The 23,756-nt window shown below is 43.2% G+C and overlaps 2 protein-coding genes and 1 pseudogene across 10 annotated transcripts in view; all 3 read left to right on the top strand.

Annotated features, from left to right (window-relative positions):
* LOC126086060 (zinc finger protein 350-like) overlaps positions 1–15,846 on the top strand; it is a 31,471-nt gene extending 15,625 nt beyond the window's left edge. For both annotated transcript variants that reach the window (XM_049902101.1, XM_049902100.1), the window contains exons 3-5: positions 4,172–4,298; positions 4,571–4,666; positions 9,139–15,846. In XM_049902101.1, the coding sequence (XP_049758058.1) occupies positions 4,172–4,298; positions 4,571–4,666; positions 9,139–10,589 (1,674 nt within the window). In that variant the 3' untranslated portion in view covers positions 10,590–15,846. The remainder of the gene's footprint in view (positions 1–4,171; positions 4,299–4,570; positions 4,667–9,138) is intronic.
* LOC126086050 (zinc finger protein 613-like) overlaps positions 1–23,756 on the top strand; it is a 167,393-nt gene that overhangs the window by 85,504 nt on the left and 58,133 nt on the right. For 3 of the 8 annotated variants that reach the window (XM_049902075.1, XM_049902072.1, XM_049902073.1), the window contains exon 1: positions 21,918–22,299. The exons of 2 other annotated variants lie outside the window; for them this stretch is intronic. The gene's annotated coding sequence lies outside the window, so the exon portion shown is untranslated. Of the gene's footprint in view, positions 1–21,917; positions 22,300–22,890; positions 23,159–23,756 lie in introns of those variants that run through there. 3 more of the 8 variants (XM_049902074.1, XM_049902083.1, XR_007519404.1) reach the window with 3 other exon arrangements.
* On the top strand, positions 19,331–19,939 carry LOC126086072 (cysteine dioxygenase type 1-like; annotated as a pseudogene).

Raw genomic sequence — 23,756 nt, 5'->3', positions numbered from 1 at the left:
GAGATTTGGAAATAGGGTGTTCAAAGTACTCTTGTCTGGTAATGGCTTGGGTTCTTGGAATGTAAAGATTTACTTCAGAACTTCACCTCATCTTAGAAAATGCAGAGTCTTTTCCCATGTTCAAATTCAGTTCTTATTTGCCTTTTATTACCTTTATTTTTTTTTTTTTAGGTAAACAAATGACTCACAGATACGTTTTAATGGTAAAAGACTAAAATCATAACAGAGTACACATACCAAAAAAGTTCTCTTCATACGCTTCCTTTCTAATTTCCTTTTTTAAATTGTTGGTTGTGTTTACTCTCTTCATGATTGTGTGTGTGTGTGCGTGTGTGTGTGTGCATGTATTTATACATACATATGTATATACTGGTAGTCCGTGACTTAGGACAGGGTTCTGTTCTGGTGACTCGATGTAAGTCAAGTACTTCTTTTTTATTGTAGTTTTCATTGTGATTGCCTTTTATTATCAGTTTCTTGATAAGTCTTATCCTTATTTATCCTTATGGGTTAGAAAGATTACATATAAACTTATAAATATATTTTAATGCATACATAAAAAATACACAAATCATAAAAATTTACCCTAATGGTGTTACTTCCAAGTCAATCCTGATCCCAAGTTCCAAGTCAATCCTGATCCCAAGTTGTAGCCTGTTACTTCCATAATAAACCACGTAACTCTGATTATGGCCTGTGAGTTCTCTGTGGCCATTGCAACAAATTATTGAACCCAGCAGAGAAGTAGAGAGTACCCTGGGGGCTGGGAGGGGGGCTGATGTCAGAATTGGTAAAAATCTTGGATAGCAGAGGTTATGTCTGACCTCTACCTTATAGGAACCAGCTTTGTGCTGATCCTAATTCTTATGCCTCGTAAATGTAGATGATTCATTTCACAGCATTACAATGACTTAGCTATTGCTTCCTAGCAAAGTATCTCAAAGTTTTAGAGGCTTAAAGCAGTACACAGCTTCTGTGGTCAGGAATATGGGCCCAGTTTCTCTTGGTGCATTGCTTCATGGTGTCTCACCAGGCTGCTCAAATGGGGAGGGCTCTGCTTTCAATTTCACTGACTAGATTGTGGGATGATATCAGTTCCACAAGGCTTGTTTCATAGAGTGCCTCAATTGCTCACTGTGTGTTGCCCAGAAGCAGCCCTCTTGCCACATGAACTTCCCCAAAATAGCAACTTCCTTCATCAAAACCAGTAAGGTGGAAGAAGTAACAGCTAATATATAATCTAATCATGGAAGTGAAATGAGTTTCTTTATGTGGCCTTTTGCTTTGGTTCTTTGGAAAAACAGCTTCAGAGATTATTCCCCTAAACCCTGAGAAGTTACCTTTGCCCTAGTTTTCTACCCCAGGGTGTTCCTTACTTTTGTGCATGTTGATTGACATTTCCTGGGTAATTTGTAAACAAGGATAGTTTGATACTTTTTCAGTGACCTTGTGATTGGTTTGAACCTTGCAGGGATTGGTCAGTAAGAGTATGCAAATGAAGTAACTGTAGACTATACAAATTACGTATCTGTAGTCTATTATGCAAATAAGGTATCTGTGGCCTACTGAGAAACCTGAGAAGGGATGGTTTATTTCATGGCCCTGGTGGGAGAGCCATGCCTTGAAATTGACAAAGAGTATTAGATATAAGCAGCCAACATCACAGAGATTTTAGAAACAGGAAAAAATGCAGCAGGTAGGAGCAGAAGGAAGAAAAGAAAAAAGAGAAGCAGAGAGAGAGCAGGCAAGGAAGAATTGTAACACGGTTCAAGGGCTGTAACACTGAAGACAGAGAGAGGCCTGGAAGGGACACAGTGGCAGAGGTGGCAGCAACAGACCTGGAAGGGGCTCTGCGGCAGCGTCAATGATGACAGACTGCAGGGCTAAGAACAGACTGTCCTGAAGGAGCCTAAAGGAGCCTGCCCTGAGAGGGTCAAAAGGAGCCTACCCTCAGGGTGCCCAGAAGAACCTGTGCTGAGGAGGCCAAGAGGAGGACTGTCCTCAGAGGGCTGAGAAGAAACCTGTCCTCGGGGGCCAAGAAGAAGCCTGTCTTCAGGTGTCTGAGAGGAGGCCTACACAGCCAAGAGGAGCTAAGAGAGCTGTCCTGCATAGAAAAAGGGAGACTTTGCCTATGTGCTTCCTGATCCTGATCCTGATCCTGATCCCAAGTTGTACCTTATTACTTCCTTAATAAACCACATAACTGTGAGCATGGTTTGTGAGTTTTCTGTGGCCATTGCAACAGATTATCGAAGCCAGCAGTGAAGTACAGAGTGCCATGGGAGGGATGGTAAACGAATAATTTCTTTTATAAGGATCAGCACAAAGCTGGTTCCTATGAGGCAGAGGTTAAAGATGTCCCAAATGTGCAACTTTTCCAAACTGCTGTACTACTCGATCATCTTTAACATCAACTACTCCCCCTCCCCTCAGTACTCTCCCTCCTGTCTTTGGGTTCAGTAATTCACTTCAATGTCACACAGAACTCACAGGCCATATTTACAGTTAAGTGGTTTATTAGAGAAAACAGGGTACAACTCAAGATCAGGATCAACTTGGAAGTAACAGGAATAACTCAGGACAGCTCCTTCTCACCCGCTGCCTTGGGCCCTGCTGGAGCATTGCTGCAACTCTTAGCTCCATGGGCAAGCAAGCCCTACTGCAGCTGTCTCACGCTGGCCTCCTGGTTCCTGCTGTTTTGCACCGCTATTGCTGCACTGCTGTCTGTCACTGTTTTCCATGTTGCAGCTCCTCTCTCTTTCTCAGTGTCATCTGTTAAGCCTAGTGGGGTGGCAAAACTGAGCAATCCCCTTGTTGGGGTTCCATACGCCTTATTTGCAAGGTCCCACCCCACAAGGGTCCCATCCACTTCATTTACGTTATTAGCAAGTTATCCAATCCTCTTGGTGGGCCACAAGCACCTCATTTGCATAGTCCTACCCAGTCATTTGGTGGGAGTTACAAGACCATGGTGAGAAAGGCCATATAAAAGCGATCCATCACACTGCAGGCAGCTGGTGTCAGAATTGATAAAAAGGTTGGAGAATGGACGTATGTCAGACCTCTACCTAATAGGAGTCAACTTTGGGCTGATCCTGGTTGTCATCCTCCCTGAAGTTAGATAGGTTCTGAAGGTACTATTACTAGAAGTCCTACCTTACATTTCATCACATTTACCACTTTCTGTTAGGTATGAGCAAGTTGCTAGGCCCTCCCATGCTCAGGGAGAGGGGACTGTACAAAGGTGTGAATACTGGAAGGGTGACGATCTTTGGGTCACCTTAGAACTTGCTTGCCACAGGTCTTTCATTCAGTAAGAAATTATTTTTGAGTGTATAGAGCATATTGCTTCTTTCCTTCTTGCTTGGCATCCTTCCATCTTCTGAAGGAAGAGGTATAATTCAGAAATTATGGATAGGCATATGTTACATATTCTCGATCTATCATGTTTATTAGCCTCTCCTTTTTATTGTCTCTTTATGTCTCTGCTACACTTTGTGTAATTTCATCATTTGTACATTACAGCTGACTAATTATCTGTTCAGTGTGTTTAACATGCTGTTAATAGATCTGTTAATATACAGACATACGTGTGTGTATAATTTTCCCCAAATCCACCTAATCATCTTGTTTCTTATTCTTTAAATATATTTGATAGTTTCTTTAATTCTTTTCATCATATTAAACACAGTTATTAAATACATAGTTTCTTGTAATTCTGATATCTAGGATGTTTTTGCTGTAGATTCTGATATTGGTTGTGAAGGCTCATGTTGAATGTAGAACATGTTTTATTCTCCTGGGTGTCACTTACATTATGTTTATCGCTTAGCAAATAGATGGCCAAATATGCAAACACATACTTACACACACACATATATACACAGACACACGTGTGTATTTAAGTATATATGTGTGAATGTGAGATGTTCCTTGGTTACAAAGAGGAATTAATTGCTCCACATTAAAAAAAAATCTCATTTGATGAATGATGGATGATCGAATGTATAATTACAGCATATTTTGTGATGATTTTGTTTTTTTTATAAGGTATTTAAAAAAATTAGGTATATAGATGCAGCCTGTATAAAGGAAACGAACAGAACAACGTCCTTCACATTTCATTTATATCATCTAAAGGAAATGACTAAACAAGACGCTGTTGTCACAGGTATCACTGGCATTCGATGATGTGGCTGTCAAGTTCACCAGGGAGGAGTGGCAGCTCCTGGACCCTGCTCAGAAGGACCTGTACCAGGATGTGATGTTGGAGAACTACAACAACCTGGTGTCCGTGGGTGAGGACAGCTTCCCTGTGTCATTCAGAATGCCCTGTCGCTGGCCTTTCTCAGTTACTGAAAACTTTGGAGTGTCTGTGGGCCTCTGAAGTGGTGGATTCTCAGTCTAATCTCTGGCCCTAGATAAGTGGGTATATACTCCCTACTCCCGAGAGAAAAACCTTTACTGTGTACATGTGGAAATTCTTTTCTCCCAAATGTAATATTCTGCCGTCTTCACAAACCCAAGCCCACCTTGGTGAGTCTAAGATTCTGTGATTTCCCATGAACAGGGTGTCAAGTCAGCAAACCAGATGCGCTCTCCAGATTGGAACGAGGAGAACCACCATGGACTTTAGATGACAAAATCCATAGCCCAACCTTTTCAGGTGAGTGAACGAAAACCATCAAGAGGGGGAAGGCTGTGGAAGTCACATTCTAGTGAGAGAAGGCGTTGCAGCTGTGAAGGGTGTCTGAGGATTCCTAACAGTGCCTCCACGTATCCCTCTCCCATGTGGAGCCTCTTTTTCTTGAGTTTAGAGAAAAATATCTCCTTTTGCCTCTTCTGAGATCAGATCCTTGTTTATTTGCTCTACATCTTGATATTTTTGTTTGTATAGTTCTCTTCTTTCTAGTGTTTTGAAATCTTGCCCTCCTTTACATCCTTCCACTCCCTTGCTTTGAAATTCCACTTTTCGAAGAGCGAACTTTAAGTTCATAACAGTCTACTGAATATGGTACCTTTCCTCCCCCATTGGGTAATACCAATTTCCTTTCCTCACATCCAATCCACCTTAGATGTTGTGCCCCCACAGTAAACCGGTCTCTCACTGTGCCGTTATGTGTTTCCTTAGCTTCTGTTTTCTGTTACTCTGGAAAGGTTCGGTTTCCATTTTCTCATTTGTTCTTGAATTGTGGTAGCAGTATGATCCAGAACCTGTCTAACTTCTGGAGGAGCAGTGAGAATCAAGATCAGCCCAAAGCTGATTCCCATGAGGTGGAGGTCAGAAATACCTCCACTCTCCAACCTTTTTTTTTTTTTTTTTTAACCAATTCAGACACCAGCCGTCCTCCCCATGACACTCTCTTCTTCTCTGCTGGGTTTGATAGTTTGTTGGAATGGCCACAAAGAACTCACAGACCATTGTTGTCACTGTTAGGTGCCATCAAGTCAGTTCCAGCTCATAGTGACCCTGTGTACAACAGAATGAAGCACTGCCTGGTCCTGCACCATCCTCACAATCGTTGCCATGTTTGAGCCCAATGTTGTAGCCACTGTGTAGGTCCATCTCATTGAGGGTCTTTCGTTCACCCTCTGCTTTACCAAGCATGATGTCCTTCTCCAGGTACTTGTCCCTCCTGATAACATGTCCAAAGTACATGAGAAGTCTCACATCCTTGTGTCTAGGGAGCATTCTGGTTATATTTCTTCCAAGACAGATTTATTCGTTCTTCTGGAAGTCCATGATATGTTCAATATTCTTCACCAGCACCATAATTCAAAGGCATCAGTTCTTCTTCGATCTTCCTTATTCATTGTCCAGCTTTGGCATTCATATGAAGTGAATGAAAATACCATGGCTGAGTCAGGTGCACCTTAGGCCTCAAAGTGACATTTTTGCTTTTTAACACTTTAAAGAGGTCTTTTGCAGCAGATTTGCCCAATGCAGTACTTACATACTTCCAGTTAAGTGGTTTATTAAGGAAGTAATAGGGTATAACTCAGGATCAGGAAGCATGTAGGCAAAGCCTGGAAGGCTCCTTTGAAGTAGAGAACACATCTCTTCCTTCTTCAATGCGGGACATCTCTCTCAGGTCCTCTTGTCCATGCAAGTAAGCAGGACCTTCTCTCTGCCATGCATGCCCCCTCTGGGCCACGAAGGACTCCTCTTGGCTCCCTTAGGACTGGCCTGCTCAGATATCTTCATTTATGTACTGGGATGTGTAATAACCACTTAAAGTTGATATGCTTCAGAATGTTCTCTTGATTCGCCCCACATTCTGTATTTCAAGGATACTTTTCATCTCGTTAAAAGCCATTACTACACTCATGCCAAATACTAGGAGTAATCCTTGATTCCTCAGTTTGTTTTCCTCCTCCCATCCTCACCCAGGCAACAATGAACCCATCAGTGAGCCTTCTCTTCCTCTAAAATGTATCTTGATTTCCTACACCTCTCCCATCCCCCTCTTTCAAACTACTTTCACACTCTTGAGCTTCTTACTTTATGTCTTTCATAAATCAAAATTCCCTACCTAACTTGTAACTCTGTTAAATTCTGACACCAGCTGCCCATGCAGCACTTCTTCTCCTAATCACTTGGAGCTAGGTCAGGGCTCACAAGTTAGAGGACACAGTTCTCTAGGCTTCCAAGTTGGCCCAAGATTCAGATGTTGCCTGCGAGCTTGGAAGCCCCCAGTGCCCCCCTTACTTCGGATCCCCTGGCCACAGATTCAGAGTTTCCCCACTACCTCTTCACAATGTCAGCTCAAAGCTCTCGGGCCCCCCAGGATCTCTCAGTTTTGACCTACTAGCTACAAAATCTCCACTCCCTCAGGATAACAGCCTAAGCTCAGGGGTTCTCCTCACTTCAGACCTGCTTGTTTCTAGTATTACCTTGAGGCTTGATAATTCCCTAGGACAACTCAGGCCAGTGGTATACTTACGATTACAGTTTTGTTGTAGCAGAAGAATACAAATGAAGAGACACATGTGGAGATGTTTGGGAGGGTTTCCAGTATGGAGCTTCTATTTCCCAAAAAGACCTGCATCAATGTCTTTCACCAACTAGGAAGCCGGCGGAGCTTCTATGTCCAGAGGCTTTATTGGGGCCTCATAACATAGGCATGATTGATTGAATCAGCCCACCTCCCTGTGGTCAGGTGGATTTCCTGGCCTGGCGTAAAAGTGGCGGTGGTGGAGTCTGACCTCCTCTGACTTCATCATGGGAGAGAATCATCATCAGCATCCACACAAGGCTGATTCCTATGAGATGGAGGTCAAGCATAACTCCACCCTCAAAGCTTTTTACCAATCCTGACACCAGCTGTCCCTCCTATGGCATCGTCTACTTTTCTGCTAGGTTTGATAATTCGTTGCAGTCGCCACATAGAACTCACAGACAATACTCAGGATTATGGGGTTTATTAGGGAAGTAAGAATTTACAACTCAGGATCAAGATCAACAGGCTACAACTGGGGATCAGGATCAGGAAGCATGTAGGGAAAGTCTCCCTTCTTCACTGCAGGACAGCTATCTATCTCAGCTCCTCTCCGCCATGCAAGGCTCCTCTTGGGCCCCTTAGGACAGGCTCCTCTTGGCCCCCTCAGGAGAGGGTTCCTCTTGGCCCTCGCTCCCCTGCTGGTGCCCACCCTCTGCCCTGCTTGGGCAGGTGTTAAAGCTCTTTAGCTCAGCTGATTAGTGCCCAGAGGCACCCCAACCCACCAGGAAACCTCCTGCCTGAGGGCACTCAGCACTCTCACTCCATGGATCAGCAAGCCTAGCTCCACCAAGTGTCGGAGGCACCCCACTCCATCAGGAAGCTTCCTACCTCAAGGCTCTTAGCTCCCTCAGTCCGTGGGTTGGCACATCCACTGTAGCTGCCTTACAACAAGTGTCTGGAGGCACCATGCTCTGCCAAGAAGTCACCTGTCCAAAGATTCTCAGCTCTCTTGCTCTGTGGGTTGACAAATACACTGTAGGTGCCTGCTTTGTGGGATGAGAAGCCCACAATGCCATCTCACGCTGGTCTCCTGGTTCTGCTGCTGCTGTTCTTTGGTTGCCGCTTTTTCCTATCTTGTGCCATGTCTACTGTTAGAGTTCTCTCTCTCTTTCCTGGGTCTAGGAGGCTCTTAGCGCAAGGACCCCAGGTCCAAAGAATGTACTCCACTCCTGGGTCTTCTTTCTTGATGGTATTAAAGTCCCCTCTTTGCGCCTCTGAGATGGCTAATTCTAAGCCTAGAGGAATGGCAAAAGTGACCAATCCCCTCATTAGGGTTCTGTACACTTTATTTGCATGGTCCCACCCCTACACATGTTCCATATTCCTTATTTACAATATTAGAAGGCTGTCCGGTCCCCTTGGTGGGCCACAAGCACCTTATTTGCATAGTCCCATCAGGTCATTTTGTGGGAGTCACAAGATCATACATGGCACGAAGGGCCATATTAAGTAATTCACTGCACTGCCCCTGGCGAACCCCACCTTAGTCACCTCATTAGCATAATCTGTCAAATCCATTCTGGAAAACTATATGTAACTATGTGTAACTCAGGAAAACCCAAGAGTTTATAGTTATCACTCAGGAACCATATCCCTCAAAGACCAAGTTTGGATAACATTAATTATAAGCCCTATGTCTTTCCTTGCTTTTTTGCCTTAGGTTGTTTTACCAAACTAAAATGTCAATTGCATAAGCATAAGGAATGTGTTTGTGTATCCCCAACACTAGTACTGTGCGTGGTGCGTAATTGTCATTCAGTAAGGATTTGTGGAATTAATCTGTTCTTCCCAATTTGGATCAGGTGGCTCTCCAACCTCTGTAATCTTTTGGTCAGAGACTTCCCTGTATTTTACAGTCTCTTTATGTTTTTTAAGGTCTTGTTGGGGAACAGCCAAATGTGTATGTATTAATTATGTTTTAGCTAACCTTTTTTTGTACACTAACTGCTTTCACCTTCTGGGTTGTTTATATTGTGTTTTTTACCAGTGTGCAAGGAACATTAAACATGAAGTTTTATTTATACTTATATCACAGAATTGTCATTAAAGAGGCACCTCACATCAAAGGATTTTTAAAAATCACAATTTCAAATCAAATCAAGATGATGGAAGGATTTATTGTTCTCTTCTTTTCTAGAAATCCAGGAAGTTGGTAATCATCTGCTGGGGAACACTCAAAATGAAAGCAGGGTGAATAGAATGGAACAATGCCATGAAGATAATGCGTTTGAAACTATTATTCATCAGCACAAAAGCCATTTTGCTTTAAGGCAAAATCATAGTATGTTTGACTTACGTGGAAAAACGGTGAAATCAATTTTAACATTAATAAATCAGAGCAGAAGATATGGAATAACGAACTCAGCTAAGATTAATAGAGATGAGAAAATATTTCTCCATGCTAACCATGAGCAATTTAATACTGAATTTAAATTCTCTGATTGTCGAAAATCCAAAACTGTGAAGTCCCAACTCATTAAGCACCAGAAATCTCACAAGAGAGAGAAACCGCATGTATGTAGTGAATGTGGGAAAGCCTTTTTCTGGAAGTCTGTGCTCATGAATCATCAGATGATTCATACAGGTGAGAAACCTCATAGATGCAGTCTATGTGGGAAAGCCTTTTCTAAAAAGTACATGCTCACTGAACATCAAAGAGCTCACATGGTAGATAAACCTTATAAAAACACAGAATGTGGCAAAGGGTTTCCCATGAAATCAGACCTCAATATGCATCAGAAAATTCATGCAGTAGAGAAATCTCATAGATGCAGCCTATGTGGGAAAACCTTCTCCCGAAAATTCATGCTCACTAACCATCAGAAAGCTCACACAGGAGAAAAACCTTATGAATGCACAGAATGTCACAAGTCATTTATCACGAAATCAGGACTCAACATGCATCAGAAAACACATACTGTAGAGAAACCCTGTATATGCAGTGAATGTGGAAAATGCTTCAGCCGTGAGTTAAGTCTCATTGCTCATCAGCGAATTCATAGACAGTCATCCTATGAAGGCGCAGACTGTGACAAAGTCCTTCTTAAGAAATCATGGCTCAATATACATGAGAAAACACATAAAATAGAGAAATGCTTTCAATGCAGTGAATGTGGGAAAGCTTTCAACCGAAAGAAACAACTAAATTTACATGAAAGAATTCATACAAGAAAGAGACCCTATGTCTGCAATGTATGTGGACAAAAATTTGCTTCCATGCTTGATCGTTTTAATCATAAATTAATACACACAGGAGTGAAACGTGTAGATTCAGACAAGGTGGAAGACCCTTCTGCAGCAAGTCAGAGCTCATCACGTATCAGTGGTCTCACGCAGCATAAAAACCCTGTTAATACAATGACTATACAAATGCCTTCTGTGGCATCTCAGTCTTCAGTAAACACCAGTGGACTCCTAACAAGTAGGAACATAATCCTTGTGGGACAGCCCATTGCCAGATGTGAACCCTCAGGAAATAACAGAGAATCTGTACAGGTGAGAAACCTTATTAATCCAGTGAATGTGGTAGTGCCTTCAGTGATCAATTATGTCTTATTTTATGTTGCAGAAAATGTTACCCTCCAGTGAGTCTAGTAAAAGCATACATTATCTCCTTTATATAAAATAGACACAGAGTAATTGCTATAAGGGGTTTAGTTAGATTTTTAGGAGTTAGAAAGTCCTAACAACTTCTTACGATAATTTCTTCTTGAAAAACCAGTTGTTATTGAATTGAATCCGACTTGTAGTAATCCCATGTGTGTCACATTAAAACTGTGCTCCAAGGATTTTCAGTGGCTTATTTTTGGAAAGAGATTGTAAGACCTTTCTTCTGAAGCATCTGTGAGTGGTCTCAAACCTCCGACCTTTTGATGGGCAGCTGAACATTTTCACTGTTTGTCCCACTCTCTTAGTCATCTAGTGTTGCTATAACAGAAATACCACAAGTGGATGGCTTTAACAAAGAGAAGTTTTTTCTCTCAGAATCTAGTAGGCTACAAGTCCAAATTCGGTGAGTCAGCTCCAGGGGAAGGCTTTCTCTCTCTGTCACCTCTGGAGGAAGTCCTTGTCATCAATCTTTCCTTGGTCTGGGAGCATCTCTGCACAGGAACCTGGGGTCCAAGGGATATGCTTTGCTCCTAGTGCTTTTTTCTTGGTTGTATGAGGTTCCCACTCCCTGCTAGCTTCCCTTTCCTTTTATCTCTTGAGAGAGGAAAGGTGGCATAGGCCACACCCCAGGGAAAATCCCTTTACATTGGATCAAGGATGTAACCTGGTAAGGGTGTTATAATCCCACCCTAATCATCTTTAACATAAAATTATAATCACAAAATGGAAGACAACCACAGAATACTGGAGATCATGGCGCAGCCAAATTGATACACACATTTTTGGGCGAACACATTTCAACCCATGACACCCACCTACGGACTCCTGGGGTAAGGACTCCTTGTAATGATACTAAAACAACCTAGGAAAAAAATACCTTTTTTTTTTTTTCTTTTAGCTTGCTCATATCTTTTTCCCTGGGTAGATTATGAAGTTCTTTTTTTGTTTTTATTTTATTCTGCTTTAAGTGAAAGTTTACAAATCAAGTCAGTCTCTCATACAAAAATTTATGTACACCTTGCTATATACTCCTCGTTGCTCTCTATAAATTTCTTGATAGTTCTTGTGACTATTTAAGTTTTAAAGTTAAAAAAAAACAAAATTAAAACTTTACTTTCTTATGGCATTAGCCATATTTGAAGTGTTCAGTATGTGACTGTTGCCTAACAGTTTGGACAGCCCAGACAATGAGTAAGACTTTGTAGCTCTTATATGGCTAGAAGGTATATACTGGGAGAAATGTCCGTTATTTCTGTCATTACAGAAAGTTATATTGGAGAGCATCGGTTTACATCATTTTATATTTCCTGGCACACAGAAAACTAATATATTGATTTGCAAAGTGAATGAGTGAACCAGTAAACTAATCTAAGAGTGTTTTGTCATTGAAGTGAACGGGCCATTGGAACGTAGTTTACAGAATGGAATTGTCACCCAGAAACTTTCTTGAGGTATTCAATAGTGATTCTGAGACATATACTAGGGTTGAAGAAATAAATAAATCAATTTCAGATAATAGCAGCCAGATTTTTCACTCTCAGAGAAAGAAACTACAACTAACCTACGAGGAAAGTGTATAAGGAACTTTATGGTGCTGGATTAGAGTGGAATATAAAAATATAAATTCGTATTTACTTTAGTACGTGTATCATTAGGCAAATGCAGAAATACTTACAGATGAGTGTATACATGGGTTATTCGCTGTGTTCACAGAGAGGACCTAGAAGCAGTGACACCCCAGTAGCACTGAGCACACTCCTGTCCAGATCTTAGTTTCTAAATACCACTCTCCACTGAGAGAAATCAAATACCTTTGGTGAAATGAGTGATTCTAGGGCTGGGACAGGTAGAATACAAGATTAGCCTGGAACACCTTGAAGTGACAGTAAAGAATTGCTTAAAAAACAAAAGGATAGGGACATGTCAGAGGGACAAAGGAGCCAACCTGAAATAGCACTGAACAGCTAAAGCTGAAATAATTTTAGTCACATAATAATGATGCTAACAGATTATATAGTCCAAAGTATATGTGTTGGGATCAGTCTGGGAACAGCCTGCTGGCTTCCCTTTGAGCTACACATGAATCTTGTGCTTAGGACCAGAAGTGTCAGCCTGGCTGCTCTGGGGGGATGAGAGTGTAGGCTAACTCCCTTGCGTAGGTTTCTTGACCCAAAACACATCGTACAGCAGATCGTGGCCTCTCAGCTCATCTTCCCCTCTTGTCCTGAGCATATGTCAGTATTTTGCTAAATGTGTGCATTATATCGCACGTGGATAACCCCATTTTTATATCTTTTCCTGTTGGGGAGGGAAGGAGGTCTTCTGCATCACAAGAGGGGTGCATGCAGACCATCATACCTGCAGCAGCTGCTGTGGGGAGTGACATGCTGGCCATAGGGGTCGGAATTCCACTACTGAAGCTGACCTTGCTCTGTCCTTCCTCTGGCTGAGTAAAGCATTGTTTTATCCAGTTCCTGAGTGTAAGTCGTGTCTTTCTTGGCTATCCTCATACCTCCAACTATAGACTGAGTTACTATTCTTGTAAAAATGTTAGGGTGGCGACTAACCTCCTCTAACTTCACAAGGGGAAGGAGAATCAAGATCAGCACCCCAAGGCTTTTTCCTGTTGGGTAGAGGTCAGACATACCTCCTTTCTCCAAACTTTTTAATAGTTCTGACACCAGTTATCCCTCCCACAGCACCCTCTACTTCTCTGCTGTGTTTGGTAATTCATTGCAATGGCCACACAGAACTCACAGACTATGCTCACACTTATGGGTTTATTAAGGAGGTAACAGGTTACAATTCAAGTTTAGAAATACTCAGAATACAGTTCTTCAATCAGGACAGCCTCTTCCCAACTGTGCCACAGGCAGGCCTCTCCCTGGCCCTTAGCCTTTCATGCCCTCGAGCCTCTTGGGCCAGCTCAGTCTCTGCCCTTCTCAGGCAAGTGTTACAAAGCTCTTTAGCTCTACCGATAAGTACCCAGAAGAACCCCACTTCACCAGTAATCCTTGGCCTGAAGGCACTCTGCTCTAACTCCGTGGGGTTGGCAAGCCTAGCTCCACCGACAAGTCCCCAGAGGCACCCCACTCTGCCAGCAAGCCTCACGTCCTAAGGTGCTTGGCTGTCTCCGTCAGTTGGGTCAGTCGGTTGGGTGGGTCTGCAAACCTAGCTCTGCCAAGTGCCCTGAGGCACCCTACTCCACCAGCAATCCTCCTGCCCTAAGGTGCTGTTTTCTTTTTTAATGGTCTGGGATGCCCACTGTACTGTCTCCTGCGGGTCTTCTGGTACTGCTACCTCTGCTGCTGCCATTTCTCTGCAGCTGCTTCTCACCATCTCTGGTGTTACAGCTCTCACTCTCCATCTCCTGGGCCTAGGAGGTTCCCAACGCAGGGATCCTGAATCCAAAGGATGCGCTGCACTCCTGTCTGTTCTTCTTGGTGGTAGTCAAGTCCCCACTTTGGCCTCTGGGATAGCTCATTTTAAGCCTAATGGGATGGCAAAACTGAATAATCCCCTTGTTAGGGTTCCACACACCTTCTGGTCTCACCCCCATAAGAATGTCATACACCTTATTTGTACTATTAGCAAGCTGTCCATTCCCCTTGGTGGGCCAAACTGAAGATGACTTGAGACACTTACTTATGAAGATCAAAGACCACAGCCTTCAGTATGGATTACACCTCAACATAAAACAAAAATCCTCACAACTGGACCAAGAGGGAACATCATGATAAACATAGAAAAGATTGAAGTTGTCGAGGATTTCATTTTACTAGGATCCACAATCAACACCCATGGAAGCAGCAGTCAAGAAATCAAATGACACATTGCACTGGGCAAATCTGCTGCAAAAGACCTTAAGTCAGTTTCTCATACAAAAACTTATACACACATTGTTATGTGATCCTAGTTGCTCTCCCTATAATGTGACAGCACAGACCTTCTCTCCACCCTCTATTTCCCGTGTCCATTCAACCAGCTCCTGTCTCCCTCCGCCTCCTCATCTCGGCTCCAGACAGGGGCTGCCCACTTAGTCTCATGTGTCTACTTGAGCTAAGAAGCACGCTCTTCATCAGTATCATTTTATGTCTTAAAGTTCAGTCTAATCTTTGTCTGAAGAGTTGGTTTCGGGAATAGTTTTAGTTTTGGGCTAACAGAGAGTCTGGGAGCTATGTCCTCTGGGGTCTCTCCAGTCTCAGTCAGACCATTAAGCCTGAAAAGACCTCTGTAAATTGTTAAAAAGCAAAGATGTCACCTTGAAGACTAAGGTGCGCCTGACCCAAGCCGTGGTGTTCTCGATAGCCTAATATGCATGTCAAAACTACATGGTAAATAAGGAAGACTGAAGAAGAATTGATGCCTTTGTATTGTGGTGTTGGAGAAGAATATTGAATATACCATGGACTTCAAAAAGAATGACCAAATCTGCCTTGAAGAAGTATATCCAGAATGCTCCTTAGAAGCAAGGATGGCTAGACTATGTCTCACATACGTTGGACATGTTATCAGAAGGGGTCAGTCCCTGGAGAAGGACATCATGCTTGGTAGAGGGTCAGTGAAAAAGAGGAAGACCCTCAATGAGATGGATTGACACGGTGGCTGCAACAATGGGCTAACACATAACAATGATCGTGAGGATGTTGCAGGACCAGGCAGTGTTTTGTTCCATTGTACATAGGGTTGCTATGAGTCGAAAACGACCTGACGACACCTAACAACAACACACTAATGTAGCCTCGTTAGTATAGCAAAGAAAACCCTATTTTTGAATGAGATTACATCCACAAGTATAGGGGTTAGGATGCTGACACATCATGTGGAACACAATTCAATCCACAATAGCTCTCAACGTGGAACTTCTATGTCCCAAAAAGGGATGTGCTATCTTCCCACCTATAGGAATGTCTTTTATGAACCAAGAAGTCCAGGAATCTTTAGTATCCAGAACTTTTATTGAGGGCCTCATTACATATTTTAATTACAGTTCCCCCTCCTTAGGTTGGTCGATACCATGAGGTTCGTATCAGGAGGTTGATATCATGTGGTGTGTCTTCCTGGCACAGTCAGCCTCCACCCAACACAAGTCATAAACCTTCAGGTGTGGTTTGGAATACTCATCAAAGACACTTAAACCATTGGGGAAAATGAAAGGTTTTATATGGGAATTGTTTGTAGTATCTTTGCAACTTTTGTGTAAATCTAATTTTTTCCTAAATAAAAAAAGGTTTATTAAAATCAGATATTTGATTTCATCACTGCTTAGTATAAACACGTGTATGTTATAAAAAAATTATGTGCTAGAGGTTAGGATTTACAACACATTTTATGGGGGACACAATTCAATCTATAACATTCTACCCTTTGGACTGCAAAAATTCATGCCGTGGCCATGTGCAAAACACATTCACCCCATAACATGGTCCTAAAAGTGTTAAATCTTATCTTCTAAATCAAATATGGGTGAGACTTTAGGCATATTCCATTCTGGGGCAAAATTCCTCCAACTATGAACCTGTGAAATCTAAAAGTTACCTGTTTCCAAAATACAATGGTGGAACAGGCACATGGTAGACATTTCCATTACAAATGGGAGAAATTGGACAGAAAGAAGGGATAATGGACACCAAGCAAGTCCAAAACCCAGCAGAACAATTTACATTAGTTCTCAAGGCTTGAAAATAATCCTCTGTTCTTTGGAACCATCTAGGCAATGCCCCTGCCCTCCAGATTCTAGGTGTTGGCCATGCTGTCTGGGTTTTGGGTGGAGGCTTCTCGGCCCTGGGCCTTAGCTCCGCCTTCCAGGCTCACTGGGATGACAGCTCTGCTCCCTCAGCTTTGGGCAGCCCCATTCTCCTAGTCCATCTGAGTGGCTGCCCCACCAACTCAGCCCCAGCAGGCACCATCCTTCTGCTCCTTGGGCGTGACAGCCCTACCCCCTTAGCTTTGGTTGGTGGCCCCATTCCACAGGTATGCCTTAACAGTAACCTGTAAAAACAGCGTGGAGGCAGTGTCTGAGCTCCTCTAACTTCACAAGGGGGAGAAGAGAATCAAGATCAACATCCCAAGGCTGATTCCTATGAGGTGGAGTTCAGACATGCCTCCTCCCTTCACCATCTTTACTAATCCTGACAACAACTGTTCAGCCCACAGCACACTACTTCTCTTTTGGGCTCGGTAATTCACTGCAATGGCCACACAAAACTCACAGACCATACTCATGATTGTGGGGTTTATCAGGGAAGTAATAGGTTACAATTCATGTTCAAGATCACTCAGGATACATTTTTTCAATCAGCACAGCTTCTTCCCAGCTGTGATCCCAGGAACACCACCTCTCCCTGACCCTCGGCCTCTGCCTAAAGGCACTCAGCTTTCTTGATCCATGGGCCAGGGAGCCTACCTTGCCATCTCCTGCTGCTAAGCCTCAGCTGCCACGCCTTGCTGTCTTCAGTGTTATAGCTCTCTATCTTGGCTCTAGGAGCTTCTCAGTACAGGGATCCCAGGGTCCAAAGGATGTGCTGGCTCCTGGATGTTCTTCCTCGGTGGTGATGAGATCTTCTCTTTCCTGCCTCTGGGATGGCTCACCTCAAGTCCAGAGGGATGGCAAAACTGACCAATCCCTTTGATGGGCTAAAATTACCCTATCTCACAGTCCTGCCCAATTTCTTGGGTGGGAGTTACAAGACCATGGCTAGAAAAGCCACACTGCACAACCCCACACTCCGGAACCTAGTTGGTGAAGATCTGACTTTTTGAAATCTTGGAGGCTGTGGCCCCACCCTTTGAGATCCAGGAGACCGTGGCTCCACCCTTTGAACCCAAGAAGACCCTGCTTGCTGTACTCCTTCCAGCAGCTCTGCTGATCTCCAAGCTGCTCCAGGGATGGTCCTTTTGTTTTTTTGGAAGACAACAGGTATAGCTCCTTTGGCCTGTTTCTTGCCTATAGAATTCCAAAAGGCAGACAGTGTTCTTTCCTGTCAACCTTTCTTTGTCCCCTTCGGTCTAAGCTGGTGGGTATTCTGCTGTATTAAGTGGTTAGATCATTCAGTCATAGGCTTAATCTCTGTGATGGTTAAGATTGTGTGTCAACTTGGCTGGGCCATGATTTTCAATGTTTATATGTGATCACTCCCATGATGGAATCTACTGTGAGTAGCCAATCAGTTTAAAGGGCGTTAAAAGCAGATGTTCTGGCTTTTTGCTCGCTCCGGACCCTGCAGCTGCCTCCTGTTCATCTGATCTCCGGTTCTTGGGACTTAAGGTGTCAGCTCACCTGCCAATCTTGGGCTCACCAGCCCCTGCAGCTATGTGAATCAGGAGAAGCCTTGAAGTCTTGCCTGCCAGTCGTGAGATTTGTTGATATTCACAGCCTATGAGCAAGAGCCCTGCTTTCCCACCTGCCTATCTTGGGTTCGCTAGCCCCTGCAGCTATATGAATCAGGAGAAGTCTCTATCCTAATCCACGGACTTGGGACATTCTAGCCTCTACAATTGCTTGAGCCATTTCTTTGATATAAATCTCTTCCTATATATATTTATATGCTTTACTGGTTTTGCTTCTCTAGAGAACCCAGCCTAAGACAATCTCGTTACCAAAAGATTGTGTAGCCATGTCCTTGTAGCCACTGTGTAGACATCTAAGACACCTGTCCTTAGTTTGTACAATAGAATTTTCCAAATTTTCAAGTTCTGTTTTCATTTTGCACAGTTCATTTTTAAGTCCATCTCTTTCCTCTTGCGTTTTACTATAAGCAGCAAGAAAAAATCATGTGACCCCTTTAAGGTCTTGCTTAGAAATCTCACAAGTTTTACCTTCCACCAAACATTCGAACATAATTCAGACAAGTTTTTTGCCACTGCAAAAAAAGCATCGACCGTCCTCCATTGTCCAATCACACATTCATAGTTTTCTTTTAAAGCCTCACCAGAAGCACATTTAATAGTCCACATGTCTAGTAACATTCTGCTGCTGGTTCCATATGTATTCTCTAAGATGATAGAGACTTTGTAGCTCTTCTCACTTCCATCTGAGCCCTCATCAGAATTGCCTTTAACATCCATAATTCTACCAACAGGCTCTTCAAGGCAATCTAGGCTGTTACTATTAATCACCTTAAAACTCTTCCAGCCTCCAGCCATTACCCAATTCCAAAACTCCTTCCACATTTTAAGTATCTGTTAGAGCAGCACTGGACTTCCAGTGCCAACTTCTGTCTTAGTTATCTAGTGCTGCTGTGACAGAAATACCACAAATGGGTGGCTTGAACAAATTTATTTTCTCACAGTATAGGAGGCTAGAAGTCTGAATCTGAGGTTAGGGTGCCAACTCTAGGAGAATGCTTTCTCTCTGTGTCGGCTCTGGAGGAAGGTGTCTTTTTTGAGCTTCTCCTGCTGGATGATCTTCATTTGGCTTGGCATCTTTCTTCCTCTATCTCTGCTCACTGGCTTGCTTGTTTAATCTCTTTTATAGATTAAAAGATTAATTCAAGGCAGATTTGATCTTGATTCGTGTGCACCTGTGGCTGTAGGGAGCCCAGGTATCTTAACATCTTTGCGAGGGATTCTTTACATTTTGGCACTCGATCATCTGGGGGATTTGTGTGTGTGTATCTGTAGCTGTCTAGCTGGCAGCTAGGGTGCGTCGCGCTGCTCCTCTGCTAGTGACTCCACCGCAGCTCAACAGTGAGACACGTGCGCCGCCAGCTCTGAGCGGGATGGAGTGGACCGAGGGGCTAAAGCCAGGAACCTTGGCGGATCTGATCGGCATGCTACAGCAGTTTTTCACCGGGGATGAGATCAATGTGGGGGAGATGCAGATTGCCATGGAAACATACTAGAGTGACCCCCCACCGAGTCTGCAGTGTATGCTAAGTTTGACCAGTGCAGATATACCCGAAATCTTGTGGATCAAGGAAATGGAAAACTTAATCTGATGATTCTGTGTTGGGGTGAAGGACACGGCAACAGTATCCATGATCATACTGACTCCTACTGCTTTCTGAAGATGCTACAAGGAACTGTAAAGGAGACACTATTTGCCTGGCCTGACAAAAAGTTCAATGAGATGATCAAGAAGTCTTAAAGAACCTTGAGGGGAAATGAGTGAGCCTACATCAACCATTTTATTGGCTTACTTTTATGGGGTAGAGAATATCAGCCAAAAGGAATCTGCTGTGAACTTTCATCTGTACAGTCTACCTTTTGATACGTGCCATGCCTTTGATAAAAGAACAGGACATAAAAGCAAAATCACCATGACATTTCATAGAAAAATTGGAATCAGGACACCATTTACAACATAAGGTTCACTAGAGAACAACTAAGGAGCACCAGACCCTGTGAAGTGTTAAGGTCTGCTGAACATTTTGCCTTAACAGGAAGGCCTCCTATCATTTGCTCTCTAGTAATACACTTAAATTAGCCAATACTTAGATCTACTGTAGGGTAGACACTAATTAGAAGGCACTAAGTATGCAAATGCAAGCCCTGGTGGCGTAGTGGTTAAGGGCTACAGCTGCTAACCAAGAGGTCAGCAGTTCAAATCCACCAGGCGCTCCTTGGAAACTCTATGGGGCAGTTCTACTCTGTCCTATAGGGTCGCTATGAGTCGGAATCGACTCGATGGCACTGGGTAAGTATGCAGATAGTGTCCTGAGCTATTGCAGGAGAAAAAGTCTTTGTGATTTTAAAGACCAAAATCAACTGCTCTCCTTATTCTACCCTCTAATTCCATTGGAACTGGGAATGTCAGTGAAGGTTTTATAGGTTTTGGAAGCTCTTTGGTCTCTGAACTGTAATTAGCAATAAGTAAAAACAAGAAACTACAGACATCAAATAGCCTGCCTTGCTACCTGGAGGACTAAATGTAGATGTCTTTAATATACTTTGTATGTTCTTAATATTTGAAGAGAATATTTTGAATCTGGGAATTTTATTTTTTCAATCTTATTTTACGAATTCCTTTTTTTATGCGTAATAGGTTGTTGTGGATAGAGAAACGTAAGGCATTTTGCCAACTGGTAATGAAACAAAGGGTAGGGGATTTAGGAAAGTACAATTGTCTAAACCCACAATAAACCAAAATAAACTCATGTCTAATGTATCCAGTGATCACAGTCAAAGAATTTGTACTGCTAGCAAAATTGCCAAAAAATTTTAATTAAAACTGGATTTGAACACACACACACACACACACACACGAGACTGACGAAAAACACACCCTATACTAATTGTACTACGTTAACATAACAAAGATGACCCACTCTCATATGAGATATAACCACAGGCATAGTGGTTAGGATTTACAATACATATTTTGGGGGGACAAAATTCAATCCTTAACATGTGTCCACTGAGAGGACCTAGAAGCAATGATACCCCAGTAGCAATAAGCCTACCCCCATTCAATTCTATTTTTAAATATCAAGCTCCAGTAAAATGAACCTGGGCTCCATGGAGAAATGGCTGATTTTAGGGCTGCAATAGGGAAAAAACAAGGTGAGCCTGAAGCGTCTCGAAGTGACAGAAAGGAAAGAATTGCTTCCAAAACAAAAAAACAGGAGCTGGTCAAAGGACACAGGAGCCAACCTGCAATAGCTCCCAATGGTTAAGATTGTAATTATTTGACAACTAAATAAATAATAATGCTATGGATTATAATCCAAAGTAGAGGATAAATATGCATGATCTATACTAACATTAAAAATATATTGAATGACTAAATAAATGGAGAAAAGACAAATCTTCATACGGAAAATTCAAAAGAGTGGCAAAAAGCTGTTAACCTTAATATTTTTGAACTCTAAATTCTTTTCCTGCCTTCAGAACAATGTTCCGATCTTCCCATTGGCTCCAGAACTTTACTGCCTTTTATTGGCCTCACCTTTACTGGCCTTTCCTCTATCTCCCCAGCCCAAATATAACCTACGCTCATTCACCTGGTCTGTATTGGTTCATACAGTTCCAGCTTCTCCAAACCTTTTTCTGTCTTTAAAAGCCGCTTCCTACAAGTCGTTGTCTTTCAGAACCTTTCCGTGATTGTCTGCTTACAGGCTTTTTTTTTTTTTTGGTCTTTTCCCTTCCCAGGAGCACGTCTCTGCTGTCAGACACTAAACTCCCACTTGTACGTTCCCCAATTTTTTAAAAAACAAAATTGTAACAGGGCGCGGCCATATTACTTTTCGGCTCGGCGGCTGCAAGCAATTTAATCCGTTCCATGATTTCCTTGTGAAGCGCTAGCCTCTGGAAATCTATCCCTTTTCCTCAAGGGCCAAGGAGCCAGGAAACAGGACAATTTCCGTGGCTTTCTCGGCTTCCAGGTCGTTCCTGGCTACTGGCATAAAACAACGTCACATTCCCTTCTGTACGGCAGGTATTCAGATATGGCCGCCTCCTAGGAGAAAAGCGCCGACCGTGCCGGAAATCCCATTGTTCGCGGTCCTCCAAAAGTTGCAGGCCCTCGCCGGCCGCCGTAGGCGGACGTGGTTTCTGGGCGAGGGGTCGAGAAGTAGAAACCGTTAATGGAAATAAGTGCAACGTTTGGGAGGTCGTGCTTCAGAAGAAAAACAGGCCAGTGCATGTTTTGTCCTTGGAACAGAGCGAGGGAGGTGTGTGGACCTGATGTAGTGAAGACCCATGGAGTTCCTGATTGGAACCCCGGGATGGAGGTGTTTGGGGCAAGCAGGTGGGCAAGCGTGTTTTTTGGGTGTGGAAAGGAAAAAAGAAATAGTTTTTTTAAACACAGTGTATTAAGTGGATAGTCTCCTAGCTGACTGGCCCTAAACTCGTTGTTGGGGAGCGAAGGAAAATGCTTTAAAGAAAACGAAGGAAGCGCTAACAGAAGTTCTAAGGGATTGGTTAAGCGAGAAGTCTTAATTTTGAGGGGCGGGATTATAAAAACGGCGAAAGGTAACCCATTGGTTACTATGGGGTACTGGTTTCTTTTTGATTGGTTGGTTTCAGTCGACTGGGTCAGAAAAACTTTTAACGGTCAAACTAACATAAACCCGTCCCTTAGTTCCCAAATAGTGCATTTCCGGGTGGCGCTTGCATTTTGCATTTGGCTGTAACCTAAAGGTCGGGGGTTGAAACCCGACTAGCAACTCTGGGGAAGGAAAGGCCTGGCGGTCTACGTCCGTGAAGATTTGTTTGTTGTGTTTAGTGAAGTTGATTTTGACTGGTAGTTGACTCCATGAGACAGAGTAGAACTGCCGTATGAGGTTTTCTTGGCTGTAATCTTTACAAGAACCGAGCATCGGTTCTTTTTTCTCCGCAGAGCCGCTGGGTGGGTCCAACCACCGACCTTTCCATTAGCAGCTGAGCCCTTATCCATTGCGACACCAGGGCTCCTCAGAGATAGCCAAGAAAACTCTATGAAGTACAGACTCGATGGGAGCTAACGTCATCATCTTTTGAGTGAGGTCTGACTTAACCCAGGACAGGTGGCATAAATTGTGTGCAGTTCTGAAAAACAGCCGTGGAAAATGTCCTGGTTTACCGGGAGAATAGCTGAAATTTATGGCTTGAGTTTGAACGTTTAACAGGTATGAGACATTGGGGAGGGGGGCATGCCTTTGTACAAAGATTAAGGGAAGGGGGGTCTTTGCGAATCACTCTGTAAGGAGTGGGGGTGGTTTTTACAGTTTACGCGGTGTAGGGTTCAGGATTTAAAATGGGACTCAGCCATGTTGGGTGAAGAGGGGGATAGATAAAATCGGGTTCAGATTTCACAGTAATGCTAGGGTGGGGATGTGATCTGTTCCTGTGGTTCAGAGGCTTGTAAGGACTGAAGCTTTGGATGTCCAGGACCCCTGGCTGGTGGTTGGGTTGAGGTTTGAACCTCGACTGTTGGGACAGAAGCAGGTACAGTGCCCAGGCAGTAGTTTGAAAGGCTTGATTTAGATAATCACATGTCTTTTCTCCTTAAATTCATGGGTTGGCTAAGTACAGGTGGAGGTTCCAATTCAGTCATGCCCATTGGTTTATGTATTGTTTGCTTTCCTGCCATATACATATAGTTGCTCAGTAGGATTCCATTGTTTGAATATATAGCCCAAGCCCAAAGCCCATTGTGGTCCATTCCTTCTGATTCACAGGGACTCTACAGGACAGAGTTGAACTGCCCCATTGGGTTTCCAAGGC

The sequence above is a fragment of the Elephas maximus genome, chromosome 11, assembly GCF_024166365.1.
Source record: "Elephas maximus indicus isolate mEleMax1 chromosome 11, mEleMax1 primary haplotype, whole genome shotgun sequence".
In the NCBI taxonomy this organism is placed as follows: Eukaryota; Metazoa; Chordata; class Mammalia; order Proboscidea; family Elephantidae; genus Elephas; species Elephas maximus.
This window is presented reverse-complemented; position numbering and strand designations above follow the sequence as displayed.